At 43.3% G+C, this 14354-nt stretch overlaps 1 protein-coding gene across 1 annotated transcript in view; it reads right to left on the minus strand.

Moving 5' to 3' along the window:
• The window catches only part of sptlc1 (serine palmitoyltransferase, long chain base subunit 1), a 113422-nt gene that overhangs the window by 67803 nt on the left and 31265 nt on the right, over positions 1-14354 (minus strand). The window contains exons 6-9 of the mRNA XM_056290742.1: positions 11759-11891; positions 11356-11485; positions 3003-3092; positions 2754-2861 (exon numbers count right to left, since the gene is read on the minus strand). Of these exons, the coding sequence (XP_056146717.1) occupies positions 2754-2861; positions 3003-3092; positions 11356-11485; positions 11759-11891 (461 nt within the window). The remainder of the gene's footprint in view (positions 1-2753; positions 2862-3002; positions 3093-11355; positions 11486-11758; positions 11892-14354) is intronic.

The following is a 14354-nucleotide window of genomic DNA, read 5'->3' on the forward strand; positions in this document are numbered from 1 at the left end:
GTGATACTGACTCAGATGTGTAATGTGTGATACTGAGGCACATGTGTAATGTGTGACACTGAGGCAAATGTGTAATGTGTGACACTGAGGCACATGGGTAATGTGTGATACTGAGGCAAATGTGTAATGTGTGATACTGAAGCACATGTGTAATGTGTGACACTGAGGCACATGTTTAATGCGTGATAGTGAGGCACATGTGTAATGTGTGATACTGAAGCACATGTGTAATGTGTGACACTGAGGCACATGTGTAATGTGTGATACTGAGGCACATGTGTAATGTGTGAAACTGAGGCACATGGGTAATGTGTGATACTGAGGCAAATGTGTAATGTGTGATACTGAGGCACATGTGTAATGTGTGACACTGAGCACGTGTAATGTGTGATAGTGATGCACATGTGTAATGTGTGATACTGAAGCACATGTGTAATGTGTGACACTGAGGCACATGTGTAATGTGTGACACTGATGCATATGTGTAATGTGTGTAATGGGCTATACAAATACAACTGACTTCTGGGAACACCATTTCCTTTTTTTCTGATTTTTTCCCCCCTTTTTCTCCCCAATTGTACCTGGCCGATTACCCCACTCTCCCAAGCTGTCCCGGTCACTGCTCCACCCCCTCTGCTGATCTGCGGAGGGCTGCAGACTACCACATGCCTCCTCCAATACATGTGGAGTCACCAGCCACTTCTTTTCACCTGACAGTGAAGAGTTTCACCAGGGGGACGTAGCACGTGTGAGGAGCACGCTATTCCCCCCAGTTCCCCCTCCCCCCAGAACAGGCGCCCCGACCGACCAGAGGAGGCGCTAGTGCAGTGACCAGGACACATACCCACATATGGCTTCCCACCCACAGACACGGACAATTGTGTCTGCAGGGACGCCCGGCCAAGTCGGAGGTAACACAGGGGTTCGAGCTGACGATTCCTGTGTTGGTAGGCAAAAGATTAGACTGCTACGCTACCTGGATGCCCCCAACACTATATGCTTTATTTTTCTAAAATAGATGTTCCGTGTTTTTCCAAGTAATTAATGAAACGTACTTAAAGGAAGCTCTGTGTTGCAACTTGTGTTCCTATGAATTTTGACACACATATTTCATACTAATGCAGTGATCAGTCACTCCGCTGCTTGATTACTAATAATCAGTAACTGTGCTGCCAGATCCTAAATGAACAGTGGCTTTTATTTTGACACGGAAGGAAGTTGAGTTTGGCGGTTGTCGTGCATAGACCACGAAGAAGAGAAAAAAATCATTCACGAAGAAGAAGAAAGATAAGGGGAGTTCACGACGGGAGAGACGGAGAGTGTGGCGTGAGCTGCAGATGCGTGCTATCTGAGAGCCAACTAGTCACGGTTAAATCAAAATTGGAGCGAGGAGAGCTTAATCTTGCTGGCCGTCTACAGGGATGCCACTGGTGGGCTAATTAACCCTTTTTTGTCATTAGAATTAATTGGTGGTTAGCGTTATCGTTATAATTCATTGCTAGTTAGCATTCTGGTATTAGTGTTAATACTAATGTTAAAAGCCATATTCTGGCTTTTTTGTGAGCCATGTTCTGTGCATTTAAGTGCAATGTGTATGATTATATATCTATTTAATTTGGTAAAGGATGTAGAATATGGGTGAGATTCATTTTGTTCATACCCTTAAAAGAATGATTGAGTAAAAAATGAGCCTTATTTTTCTGTACTTGTGGAATGAAATCAGCAGTAATGGCAGTATTACTTTTTTCTCTTTTTGTATTGTAAAGGTTTTCAACCTAACAACGCAACCATCATAAAGCTTGAAAGTTGAAATAATTCAATTAAAACAAGACTAAAGAAGATTGCTGTTTGAGTTGTGCCATGAACTCCCTGTGGTTGGCTAAGGCCTTTTTCAAGTTTGGGCAGGAGCTGAAGCAAATTCCCCTAAATAACTTGACAGTAACGATATCAGCCCTGACAGAACCACATCAGTCCACCTGCAGCCACTGCTACTTTATTGCTTGAAACCTTTTGCCGATATGCAAGTAGGAGTAAATGATACAAAACTCAGGTTAGATAATGCTGTGACTATGTAAGGATGGTTATTACCTGTAGTGGAGAAGCTCTGAGAGCACACATATGTCACTTTCCTATTCCCATGCAAGATATGACCACATGCTGTGTGTAACTACTATGCGAAGTACAGCCACAACCTTGACCATGTTCCCTTAGGCATGTCATGTTATCTTATATATTTATACAGGGCAACACATCAAATCCTACCACATAACCAATGTGCAGTGTCTAATGTGTCTGGAATGTGTGGATTTTTTTTTGACAAAAGAAAAGAAAAGAAAACATGAAAAAGCAATTAAAATGCCATTCAGTATTCTTGGTGAATTTCTCTGAGCTGAAAGGTAATTGAAAACATAAAATAGCATATAATAACTGAAAACAAAAGAGCATATAATGACTGAAAACATAAGATAGCATACAATAACTGAAAACATAAAATAGCATATATTTTATGTTTTCAGTTATTATATGCTACTCCTCATTCCTGCACTCCCACAATATACTTGAAAACATAAAATAGCATATAATAACTGAAAACATAAGATAGCAGCATATAATTACACAAAAGTGAACTTCTGGTAGAATCATCTCGTAATGTACAACAGTAGTTTCCATAAAATGTTTCTAATCGTAGGTTATATTGTAGCAACATACTTATGTCAAGGTAATTAGTCAATCAAAAAACAAAATCCACTTACGTCAACCCCAAAGTGTTCTGTGACCCCTCGTCCATGCTCCCCCAGGACCCCGAAAGACATGCTCTCCTCCAGAAATATTCTCACCTTGTACTTGTACTTCAGTCCCACCTAGCAGTTAGATACATTTCATATATTTAATTAAAGTTATTTCTTTAGGAGCATCAGTGATAAAACAACAGTTTCATAATCAGTCCACTAAAGATAATTTTGAAATATTGCAACTTTTAGGGCATTTATTTATCCTCTTACCAAGTCAGGGAGAGGGCAAACATCAGCAGTGTTTATGTACAGCCCCTCTACGACCACAAATCTCCTGGTTACTCGTGCCTTACGAGGGTTCTGTGGCAAGAAACAAACAACGTTAAGATCCCAGGCCGTAGGGGAGGTCCCTCTTAGACTTAGACAGCTTTTATTTGTCATTGCCTCATATGTATTTCTTATATATACAAAGGCACAAAATTATGTTTCACAAGGACCTCAGTGCCACATAAAAACAAATAACACACAATAAATATTAAAAACAAAAAGTGCATTAAAAACAAAAATTACTTCACAGACCTAAACATCACAAGTACACCTGACACAGACAGTGAGTAAGACGGTCAAAAGGTCATTTTGTGGAAGGTCTAAGTGTTCAGGCTGTTGAGGAACCTCACAGCCTGAGGAATGAAACATTGCAGTTTGTTGGGGGCAGCACGGATGCTCCAGTACCTCCTGCCAGAGGGTAGGAGGATGAAGTGGATGTGGGAAGGGTGGGTGGGGTCCTTCACGATGCTGAGAGCCTCCCAGGTGCACCATGCATCATAGATGGCCTGGATGGATGGGAGAGCAGTTCCTATGATCTTTCCAGTTGTCTTCACTATCCGCTGTAGAGATTTGTGGTCGAAGGCCTTGCAGTTCCCATGCCACACAGAGATACAACTTGTCAGGATGCTCTTTATGGTGCCTCTGTAGAATGTGATGAAGATGGGTGGGGGGAGACTCGCCTTCAACAGACACCGTAGGAAGTGAAGACACTGCTGGGCCTTCTTGGAGAGTGCAGTGACATGTGAGGACCTGGAGAGGTCCTCTGTGATGTGAACTCCCAGGAACTTAGCACTGCTGACTCTCTCCACATCCATACCATTGATAGTCAGAGGGGCATGGCGGGCGCTGGTCTTTCTAAAGTCAATAATGACTTCCTTAGTTTTTCTTGTGTTTAGGGAGAGATTGTTGTTTTGGCACCTCACTGCCAGTTGATCCACCTCGGCTCTGTATGATTATTCATCGTTGTTGCTGATGAGACCTACCACTGTGGTATCATCAGCAAACTTTATGATGAATCTGGAGGTGGATGATGCTGTGCAGCCGTGAGTCAGCAGGGTGACGGTCTTTGCAGCTGCAATACGTATGATGGAATAAAGGATGTGAGGGAGTAGATTTATAAGAATGTCATTACAATTCTTTAGACTGCATATGACAGACGGCCTGAATTTGAGAATTGCAAAATTAATGGGAACAAATCGGCACAATGAAAGCCTTGGATTAAAAAAAAAAAAAAAAAAAAGGAGGGGGCGACAATCCAAAAATGTCAAGCCGAAAAACCTCAAAATTAAATAAAGACTTCTCTGATATTGTTTTTCTGAAATAAAAGCAACTAATGGTGAAAATGACAGAAGCTTAGGGGAAGCGTGAGTGAGAATGGCTGAATAAGACAAGCCTTTGTCCCATGTATCTTCAGTTATTTCATGTGTATTCAGAATATATTTTGAATATGAGCAAATTCTGATTTGAAAAAACTTCTGCCGCTGGGTGAACAAAGTGAAAAATATATGAGAAACGTATATATATATATATATGTGTGTGTGTGTGTGTGTTATGTTATATATACATACATATATTATATATATACACATACATACATACATATACATACACATACACATACACACAAACACATATACACTCACCGGCAACTTTATTAGGCACACCTGTCCAACTGCTCGTTAACGCAAATTTCTAATCAGCCAATCACATGGCAGCAACTCAATGCATTTAGGCATGTAGACATGGTCAAGACGATCTGCTGCAGTTCAAACCGAGCATCAGAATGGGGAAGAAAGGTGATTTAAGTGACTTTGAACGTGGCATGGTTGTTGGTGCCAGACGGGCTGGTCTGAGTATTTCAGAAACTGCTGATCTACTGGGATTTTCACGCACAACCATCTCTAGGGTTTACAGAGAATGGTCCGAAAAAGAGAAAATATCCGTTGAGCGTTAGTTCTGTGGGTGAAAATGCCTTGTTGATGCCAGAGGTCGGAGGAGAATGGCCAGACTGGTTCGAGCTGATAGAAAGGCAACAGTAACTCAAATAACCACTCATTACAACCGAGGTATGCAGAAGAGCATCTCTGAACGCACAACACGTTGAACCTTGAGGCAGATGGGCTACAGCAGCAGAAGACCACACCGGGTGCCACTCCTGTCAGCTAAGAACAGAAAACTGAGGTTACAATTCACACAGGCTCACCAAAATTGGACAATAGAAGATTGGAAAAATGTTGCCTGGTCTGATGAGTCTCGATTTCTGCTGCGACATTCGGATGGTAGGGTCAGAATTTGGCGTCAACAACATGAAAGCATGGATCCATCCTGCCTTGTATCAGCGGTTCAGGCTGGTGGTGGTGGTGTAATGGTGTGGGGGATATTTTCTTGGCACACTTTGGGCCCCTTAGTACCAATTGAGCATCATGTCAACGCCACAGCCTACCTGAGTATTGTTGCTGACCATGTCCATCCCTTTATGACCACAGTGTTCCCATCTTCTGATGGCTACTTCCAGCAGGATAACGCGCCATGTCATAAAGCTCGAATCATCTCAGACTGGTTTCTTGAACATGACAATGAGTTCACTGTACTCAAATGGCCTCCACAGTCACCAGATCTCAATCCAATAGAGCACCTTTGGGATGTGGTGGACTGGGAGATTCGCATCATGGATGTGCAGCCGACAAATCTGCAGCAACTGTGTGATGCTATCATGTCAATATGGACCAAACTCTCTGATGAATGTTTCCAGTACCTTGTTGAATCTATGCCACGAAGGATTAAGGCAGTTCTGAAGGCAAAAGGGGGTCCAACCCAGTACTAGTAAGGTGTACCTAATAAAGTGGCCAGTGAGTGTATATATATGTGTATATATATTTACTTGACTAACTGGATTATTTTGTTCCTTATTTGTTGAGCACAATCCCTACCGTTGAGTGTTTCTTTTAACAGTTATATATATACGTATATATAGTTTTTGTTTTTGTTTTGGAAACCATCAATGGTGTTGATAAGAGTGCTCAACTAATGAGGAGCAGAATATCAATATACGTAGATGTAGGAATTTTTATTTTTTTCATTAAGCTCATTAGCAGCTGATGGGTGCGTGACCCACGAAACAAGCTTGTACTGCTATGTATTACAAAAAGTTTCCTACATCTATATATATATATATATATATATATATATATATATATATATATATATATATATATATAGTATATATAAACAGTAACCTGGTGATCATCAGGATTGGCCATGGTGGGAACAGGAAAACAGAAAAAAACGAAGTGCTAAGATGCTAAGATTGTTCTTTACATATGGGTAGCTGTCAAGAAAGTCATATTTCAACTCAACATGAGTCATCACATTCAAATGCTGATGTGCTTTGCAATATATTTTTGCCCTGGGGGAGGTACAGCCATCCAAGACAGAAAAGAGCCGTGACCGGGTCGATCGGAAGCAGGGGCCTCTGAGCGACGGGGCAATCAGGCATCCCGAGGCAGCAGAGCGAAGTGGTCGGTCGGGGGTGTAGGGCTTGACCATGGCCTGGAGATAGGAAGGAGCTGTTCCTTTCACTGCCCTGTAGGCTAGCACCAGAGTCTTAAACTGGATGCGAGCAGCGACTGGGAGCCAGTGTAGGGACATGAGATGGGCAGTTGTGTGGGAGAACTTAGGGCGGTTGAACACCAGACGAGCTGTAGCTTTCTGAATAAGCTCCAGAGGTCTGATGGCTGATGCTGGGGCGCCAGCGAGGAAGGAGTTGCCTTAGTCCAGCTGGGAGAGGACCACAGCCTGGATGAGCACCTGTGCCATCTTGTCAGTGAGGAATGGGCAAATCCTCCTGATGTTATAGAGGAGAAATCTGCAGGAGCAAGCAACCGATGCAACATTTGCAGCAAATGACAGTTGGTCGTCAAGGATCACACCCAGATTCCTCGCTGTCCGAGTTGGCCTCACCACGGTGTTGTCAATGGTGATGGCCAGGTCTCGGTGTGGGCAACCTTTCCCCGGGAGGAACATCAGCTCTTATCTTGTCCAGATTGAGCTTCAGGTGGTATGTCGCCATCCACTCCGAGATGTCAGTCAAGCACAAAGCAATGCATGTCTCTACTTGTGTCTCAGAGGGAGGAAAGAACAAGATCAGCTGGGTGTCATCAGCATAACAATGGTAAGAGAAGTCATGCGAGGGAATAACAGAACCCAGGGATGTCGTGTACAGGAAGAAAAGGAGAGGACCCAGAACTGAACCTTGTGGAATGCCTGTAGTCAGTCTGCGAGGCTCTGACACAGATCTCCTCCATGTCACCTGGTAGGAGCGACCCGTCAGGTAGGATGCAAACATTGAGAGTGCAGAGCGTGTGGCACCCAGCCCCATGAGGGTAGAGAGGAGGATCTGGTGGTTCACTGTGTCGAACGCAGCTGACAGGTCCAGGAGTATCAGGACAGAGGAGAGAGAGTTTGCTCTCGCAGAGTGCAGCGATTCTGTCACTGCAAGGAGGGCCGTCTCTGTCGAGTGGCCCACCTTGAACCCAGACTGGTTGGGGTCCAGGAGGTTGTTCTGGTGGAGGTACAAAGAAAGTCGGTTAAAGACAGCACGTTCGAACGTTTTGGATAGAAAGGGTAGAAGGGAAACCGGTCTGTAGTTTTTGACATCAGAGGGGTTAAGTGATGGTTTCTTGAGAAGGGGGGTGACTCTAGCAGTCTTGAAGGCAGATGGAAAGCATCGTGCCTGGAGGGAGGTTTTGATGAGGTGGGTTAGGAAGGGAAGGAGTTCAGGTACTATAGACTGAAGAAGAGGGGAGGGGACTGAGTCAAGGGAGCATGTGGTGAGGCAACTGGATGTGATGAGGTTGAGGACCTCGTCGGGGGAGAGGGGAGCGAGGTGGGATAGGGTGGAAAGTGGAGAGGTGGGGGAGGGTGCAGAGGTTGGGATAGTGCAAGGAGCACTAACCGGGTGTGAGAAAAGGAGGACCTGATGTCGTTTACCTTCTTGTCAAAGAAGTTAGCAAAGTCATCAGGGAGAAGGGAGGAGGAGGAGGTGGGGTTGAAGAAGTGTAGAGAAGGTTTCAAAGAGTTTCTTAGGATTAGAGGCAGAGGATAGGATTTTAGAGCAATAGAAGGCAGCCTTAGCAGCAGAAAGGGAGGAGGAGGAGGAAGTGGAAAGAAGAGATTGGAAGTTGAGAAGGTCCTATGGGAGTTTGCCTTTTCTTCATTTGCGCCCGGTCACTCTTAGGCTCCGTCTGTCAGTACGTACTGAGTCGGACAGCCAAGGGGCAGGTGGAGTTGGGCGTGCAGACCTGGAGGTGAGGGGACAGAGATTGTCCAGAGAAGAGGAGAGGGTAGAGAGAAGAAGATCAGTAGCAGTGTAAGGGGGTAGGAGAGAGAAAGATTCAGGTGTAGGGAGGATAGAGGTAACAGAGGAAGAAAGATCAGTGGCGGTGAGAGAGCGGAGGTGTCTACGGGTGGAAACCATGTGGGTAGGGGGAGGGGCTGAGGGGGGAGAAGAAAGCTTGAGAGAGTAGAACATGAAATAGTGGTCAAGAGAGATGGAGGGGAGTAACAGAGATTGGAAATAGGACAGTGTCTAGTAAACATACGGTCCAGCTGGTTGCCGGCCTTGTGGGTAGGAGAAGAGGGTGAGAGGTGAAGGTCAAAGGAGGAGAGGAAAGAGAGAAGAGGATGTAGCTTGTCACTGAGAAGGATAAGTGCAGAGTCATCAACAGGGAAGTGCGAGACAAGTGTGTCAAGCTCCTCTAGAAACTCACCAAGGGGGCCTGGTGGGTGGTACACAACCACAGTGGTGAGTTTGACTAGATAAGAGACAGTAACAGCATGAAATTCAAAAGAGGGCAGAGAAAATTGTGGAATGGAAACGAGATTATTTCCATTTCGGGGAGATTAGCAGGCCAGTACCGCCACCTCGCCTCCCAGCTCTGGGAGTGTGAGAAAAAGTCTACACATCTAACAGAACTGCGGGTGTGGTAGTGTTTTCTGACGTGATCCAGATCTCAGTTAGAGCAAGAAAGTTGAGGGAGAGCAAGGATGTGTAGCCTGAGATAAACTCAGCTTTCAGTACCGCAGACTGGCAATTCCAGAGCCCTCCCGTCACCACTTGCTCAACGTGAGTAGAGAGAGTGGGATAGATGAGATTGGTAGGGTCACAGCACCTAGGAGTGACCCAACGTCTATGCCAGCCCTTGGGAAGAGGAAAGGACAGGAATGCGAAGGAAACACATAGTCTATACTAGGTACACAAAATACAGATGACTGACCGGATCTAAAAAGAGCAGTCTTTGCTTGACGAAACCTTGGCTTTACGAAGTCTTGGCTTGAAAAAGTCGCACTTGCCTTTGTTCACTCTAGCCTTCATTCAACCTAGACCTGTTTGCCCTCAGCTTGTTTTCCTGTCGCAGCAGTGATTTAAAGAACACTGATTGCTAACTGTCTGCCAGGAGTGCAGGCCACACCCTGGCCATTTAACACCTAATTGGCCAAAGAGGTAAACTGAAACTAGGCCTATTGCCCAGAAACTGGTCACTTATGTAAAACTCTATCAAACCTCACACAAAGCTATTAAAACTGCTAACAGCAAGTTACCAAGGAATATATTTATAACCTAAAAGGATAACTAAGTCAAAACAGCTAGGCAGCAAGAAATATTTAAGGACACATGAGGTGAAAAACAGCTACAGCTAGAATACGACAGCTACAGCTAGAATAAAATCCCACTAGTTCCCACTAGCGACAAGGTGGCGATCCAGGAGAAGTAAGTCCACACATAATATGATGATGGCAAACTTAGGCACCTTTCGGTTGTGGAGATACTGTCTCCGCTTAGAATATAAATCAGACACTGGGAAGAATTTAACGGTGGTGTGTAACATGCCTTCCAGCCTCATAAACCTTTTCTGCATTGAAGGATTCCTTTTCAAATTTAAAGAAACATCACTAACTAAGATCCCTGAAAATGTAGGCTAACTGGCCACTAGAACAGGAATTGATGAGAATTCAGATTTGGAGAAAGCTGTGAATACAGGTTTTGATTGTATTTAACTGTGGCAGCAGAGAGCCATCAAATGGAAGTTATCACTATTCACCTGCTCAACATGAAATGTTGGTTTTGAAAGCCAGCTTGTTTTAAATACTTTGAAGATAGCAGGTTATATCAGGAATCAGGAACAATTTATTGTCATTTCTTTCATGTACTTGTGTACACAAAAGAAACAAAATTCTGTTTCCCCCAGCCCACAGCAGTGCGACACAAAAGACAAAAACATACATCCAAAATTTCCCAAAAATGACACCACCAAAAACATACAAAAACAGAGAGAACAAAGCAACAACAAAAAAACAAAAACAAAAACAAACAGTTAACAACACAGTACATTCAGTGCAACACAGTCCAAAAATTCCACTGTCCAGAGAACCAACGCCAGCCAGCCACCCTGTCAAACGGTGTTTCCTCCTCGGGTGCAGCTCCAGGCAGGACTGTGGCCCCTGGGCCACCGGACGCAGCAGACCAAGCTCTCCCAGACGATCCAATGCCAGCTCTCCCAGCCAGACACCTTCGACACACCTCCCCACACTCCACAGGTTGCTGTCCTGGCATCATGATGTCAGGGCTCTCACCTCATCTCTCTAGGCCGTCTCGTGCCCATCTTAACTACCGCAACCAACACTATATTCATTTGTTAGCATGCAGTAAATGTGGAATGAGGTGGAAACGCTGTGCCGATTCATTTTGAAAGAGCAACAGCCCATAGGGAAACTCCCACTTCCGAGTTCACCAGTGACGTTGTTGGTTGGCCCACCAATCGTTTAACTTAAGTGACGACACTTAAGTGAGATCACCTGATCCAGCGACCCAATCATGTAAATAAGATCAGTCAGTCAGTCAGCCAGCTAGTCAGTCAGTCAGTTAGTCAGTCAGTCAGCCACTCTAAACATGGTCCCTCAGCAACATTCACATTTGGTTGGCCCGCTGGTCCAGTGCAGCCAAAAAACACTCCCCTACTGAACAGTTGACTGAAAACGTATTTCAAACTAGTGGGTAGACAAAGTGAGCTGGGTAGCCTCTACGTTAGTCAAGCCTGTCTGCCGTTGTTTGGGTTTCTGCAGTTGGCATAACACAAGCCTAACACTGACTACCAGTTTGTTTCATGAGACCAGACTGAAATGAAGAGGAAATGATGAAACATCTGAAGTTCATGACAGTACAGACACAAGCCACCTTGTTGGCTGCGTAGCCAAGTGAGACTTAAGATAACCACCATGTTGTGTAACTGACACTGACCTTCTGGTCCTCCAGCTCCTGTTCCTTGAGCAATCTTTCCAGGTCCTCCATGTCATTGTGCTTGAAGTATTTGATAATGCTTCGAGAGGCTTGGAGGCCCTTTTGGATAGAAAAGCATGCCGCTTCATCCCTGTATAAAAAATATGTAGGTACTCAAAAACAATTCTATTCCAACATGTCTAATCATACAAACCATACTGTGAAACATGCACATACAGAAGTATTTGTTTCACTTCAACTGTTTGTACAACTGTAGGTAATGTGAAACTTAACATGGGTAAAATAAAGCCTGTGGTGACTATGAAGTGTTGGCACCAGAGTTTGACTGTTTATGAGCTGATATGAAGGAAGCATTATTCTTGTATATCCTTTAAAAGTGGAATAGACTGTTAAACAAACACACACAAACACGATGTCCCCCCTCTTGGAGTAAGCAGGAATTGCACTGGCGATGGTTGCAAACCCATAGGAATAGATGATGGCCTCTTCTGTTTTCATGAACTTGGCCAAACGGTTCTCCAATTCCAGGTGAACATCTGGGAGCAAAACAGCATGTCATAATAATAACAATACTATTAATAATAAGATGTGTTGCCAAGGAAAACGCACAATAACACTATAATAATAATAATAATAATGATAAGATGCGTTGCCAAGGCAAACACAATAATACTATAATAATAATAATAACAACATTAATAATAAGATGCATTGCCAAGGCAAACACAATAATACTATAATAATAATAATAATAAATAATAATGTGTTGCCAAGGCAAACACACAATAACACTATAATAAAAATAACAACTACAATAACAACAAAACAATAATAATATGTGTTGCCAAGGCAAACACACAATAACATTATAATAATAATAACAACAATAATATTAATAATAATAATAATGCATGTTGCCAAGGCAAAAACACAATACTATAATAATAATAATAATAATAATAATAATAATAATAATGTGGTGCCAAGGCAAACACACAATAACACTATAATAATAATAATAACAATAATATTAATAATAATAATAATGTGTTGCCTTCAATGGTGCCTTTGACACCATTGATCACTGTATACTTTTAGATAGATTAAATTGTAATTTTGGTGTCTCTGGCTTAGCTCTCTCTTGGCTTAAGTCCTACTTATCTGGAAGAACACATTGTGTCTGCTATAGTAATATTATATCAAAATTTTCTGACATTAAATATGGTTTGCCTCAGAGCTCAGTTCATGGCCCTCTACTTTTCTCTCTTTACATTACACCTCTTGGCCAAATTATACGCAGTTATGGAATAAATTTCCATTGCTATGCTGATGATACTCAGTTGTATGTGCCTATAAGGGCTGATGATCATACTCAAATCACTAACTTAGAGGCCTGCTTGGCTACTGTGAAAAACTGGATGTCACTTAACTTTCTGCTTTTAAATTCAGATAAAACCGAGATGCTGGTCATTGGCCCTGCTAGACACAGACACTAATTTGATCAAGTAACGATAACAATCGACAACTCTGTGGTTTCACAAAATGTGTGGCAGCCAAAAGTCTTGGTGTTACATTTGATCCCAGCCTTTCCTTTGATAAGCACATTAAAGAAATCACCAAGACTGCCTTTTATCACTTATGTAACATAGCTAAAATTCGGTCTTTTCTCTCCATGGCTGACGCAGAGACTCTAATACATGCATTTGTTTCATCCAGACTTGATTACTGTAATGTTCTGTTCTCAGGTCTGCCACATTCTAGTACTAAAAGTCTTCAGATGGTTCAGAATGCTGCTGCTAGAATCCTAACTAAAACTAGGAAATTTGACCATATTACACCAATTTTTGCCTCCCTTAATTGGCTTCCTATCCATGTTAGATCAGAATACAAGGTGCTTCTACTGACTTATAAAATCCATAATGGGCTTGCCCCATCCTACCTGTCTGATCTCCTTAAACCTTACATGCCATCTCGAGCACTTCGTTCTCAAAATACAGGGCTTCTGTGTGTACCCAAAGTTAAAAAGAAGTCAGCTGGTGGCAGCAGGGCCTTTTCCTATCGGGCTCCATTGTTGTGGAATAACCTGCCTGCTGCCATCAGACAATCAGAGTCTGTTGAGTCTTTAAATCCAAACTTAAAACTCATCTTTTTGCCTTAACCTACAATTAGCTGCCTTTAAGTTGAGTGCTTCACAACCTGTACTGGATGGCGGGTTGGTTTTCTGTCTCAATGAATTTACCAACCACTGTTCTGCCAACGAGATTACAGAGTATAGATTATGACTAGTTGATGACTTAATTGATTATGGCTAATGACTATTGCAAACTGTTCTCTTCTCTAACATGTCTTTTCTCTCTCTCTGAATGATGTCTTCTCCTTTCTCTTTTTCTGTGTTTGAATGGTGTCATGTGAGTCTCCCTTGTGTGCACGTGCAGTTGGTTCTCCTCCCAGGTGTCCACGGTGATGGTGGTCGCCATTTGGATGCTGCCTGCCCTTCCTCTCCTCTCAGAAGTTTTTCTTTTTTTTTTTTTTTTTTTTTACATGATGTTGCTGGTCGCGTGGCTTGGGTCCTGGACTGTTCCGTTGGCATCTGGACACTGCTTGGCATCCTGTGCATCATGTTCTTCATAAATTTTATGTCCATTATAATTCTCTTTTTTTTTCTATTTCTGATTTTCTCCCAATTTAGTGGCCAATCGATCCCTATTTTAATTCAAACACTCACCCTCGTATTGCATGCGTTCGCCAACTGCATCTCCCCGGCCGGCAGTCTCGAAGGAGACGCCTTGCCACTTCCGTGACAAGGCGAATCCAGGCCAAACCACTGCTTTTCCGACACACACAGAGACGCATTCATGTGACGAACACAAGCTGACTCCGCCCCCCTCCCGAAGACAGCATTGCCAATATTGCTGCTTCATCAAGTCCGGCCATAGTCGGATCTGACGAGACCGGGGCGCGAACCCCATTCCCCAGTGGGCAATTCTGTTATCCTCTTT

The sequence above is a fragment of the Lampris incognitus genome, chromosome 12, assembly GCF_029633865.1.
Source record: "Lampris incognitus isolate fLamInc1 chromosome 12, fLamInc1.hap2, whole genome shotgun sequence".
Lineage (NCBI taxonomy): Eukaryota > Metazoa > Chordata > Actinopteri > Lampriformes > Lampridae > Lampris > Lampris incognitus.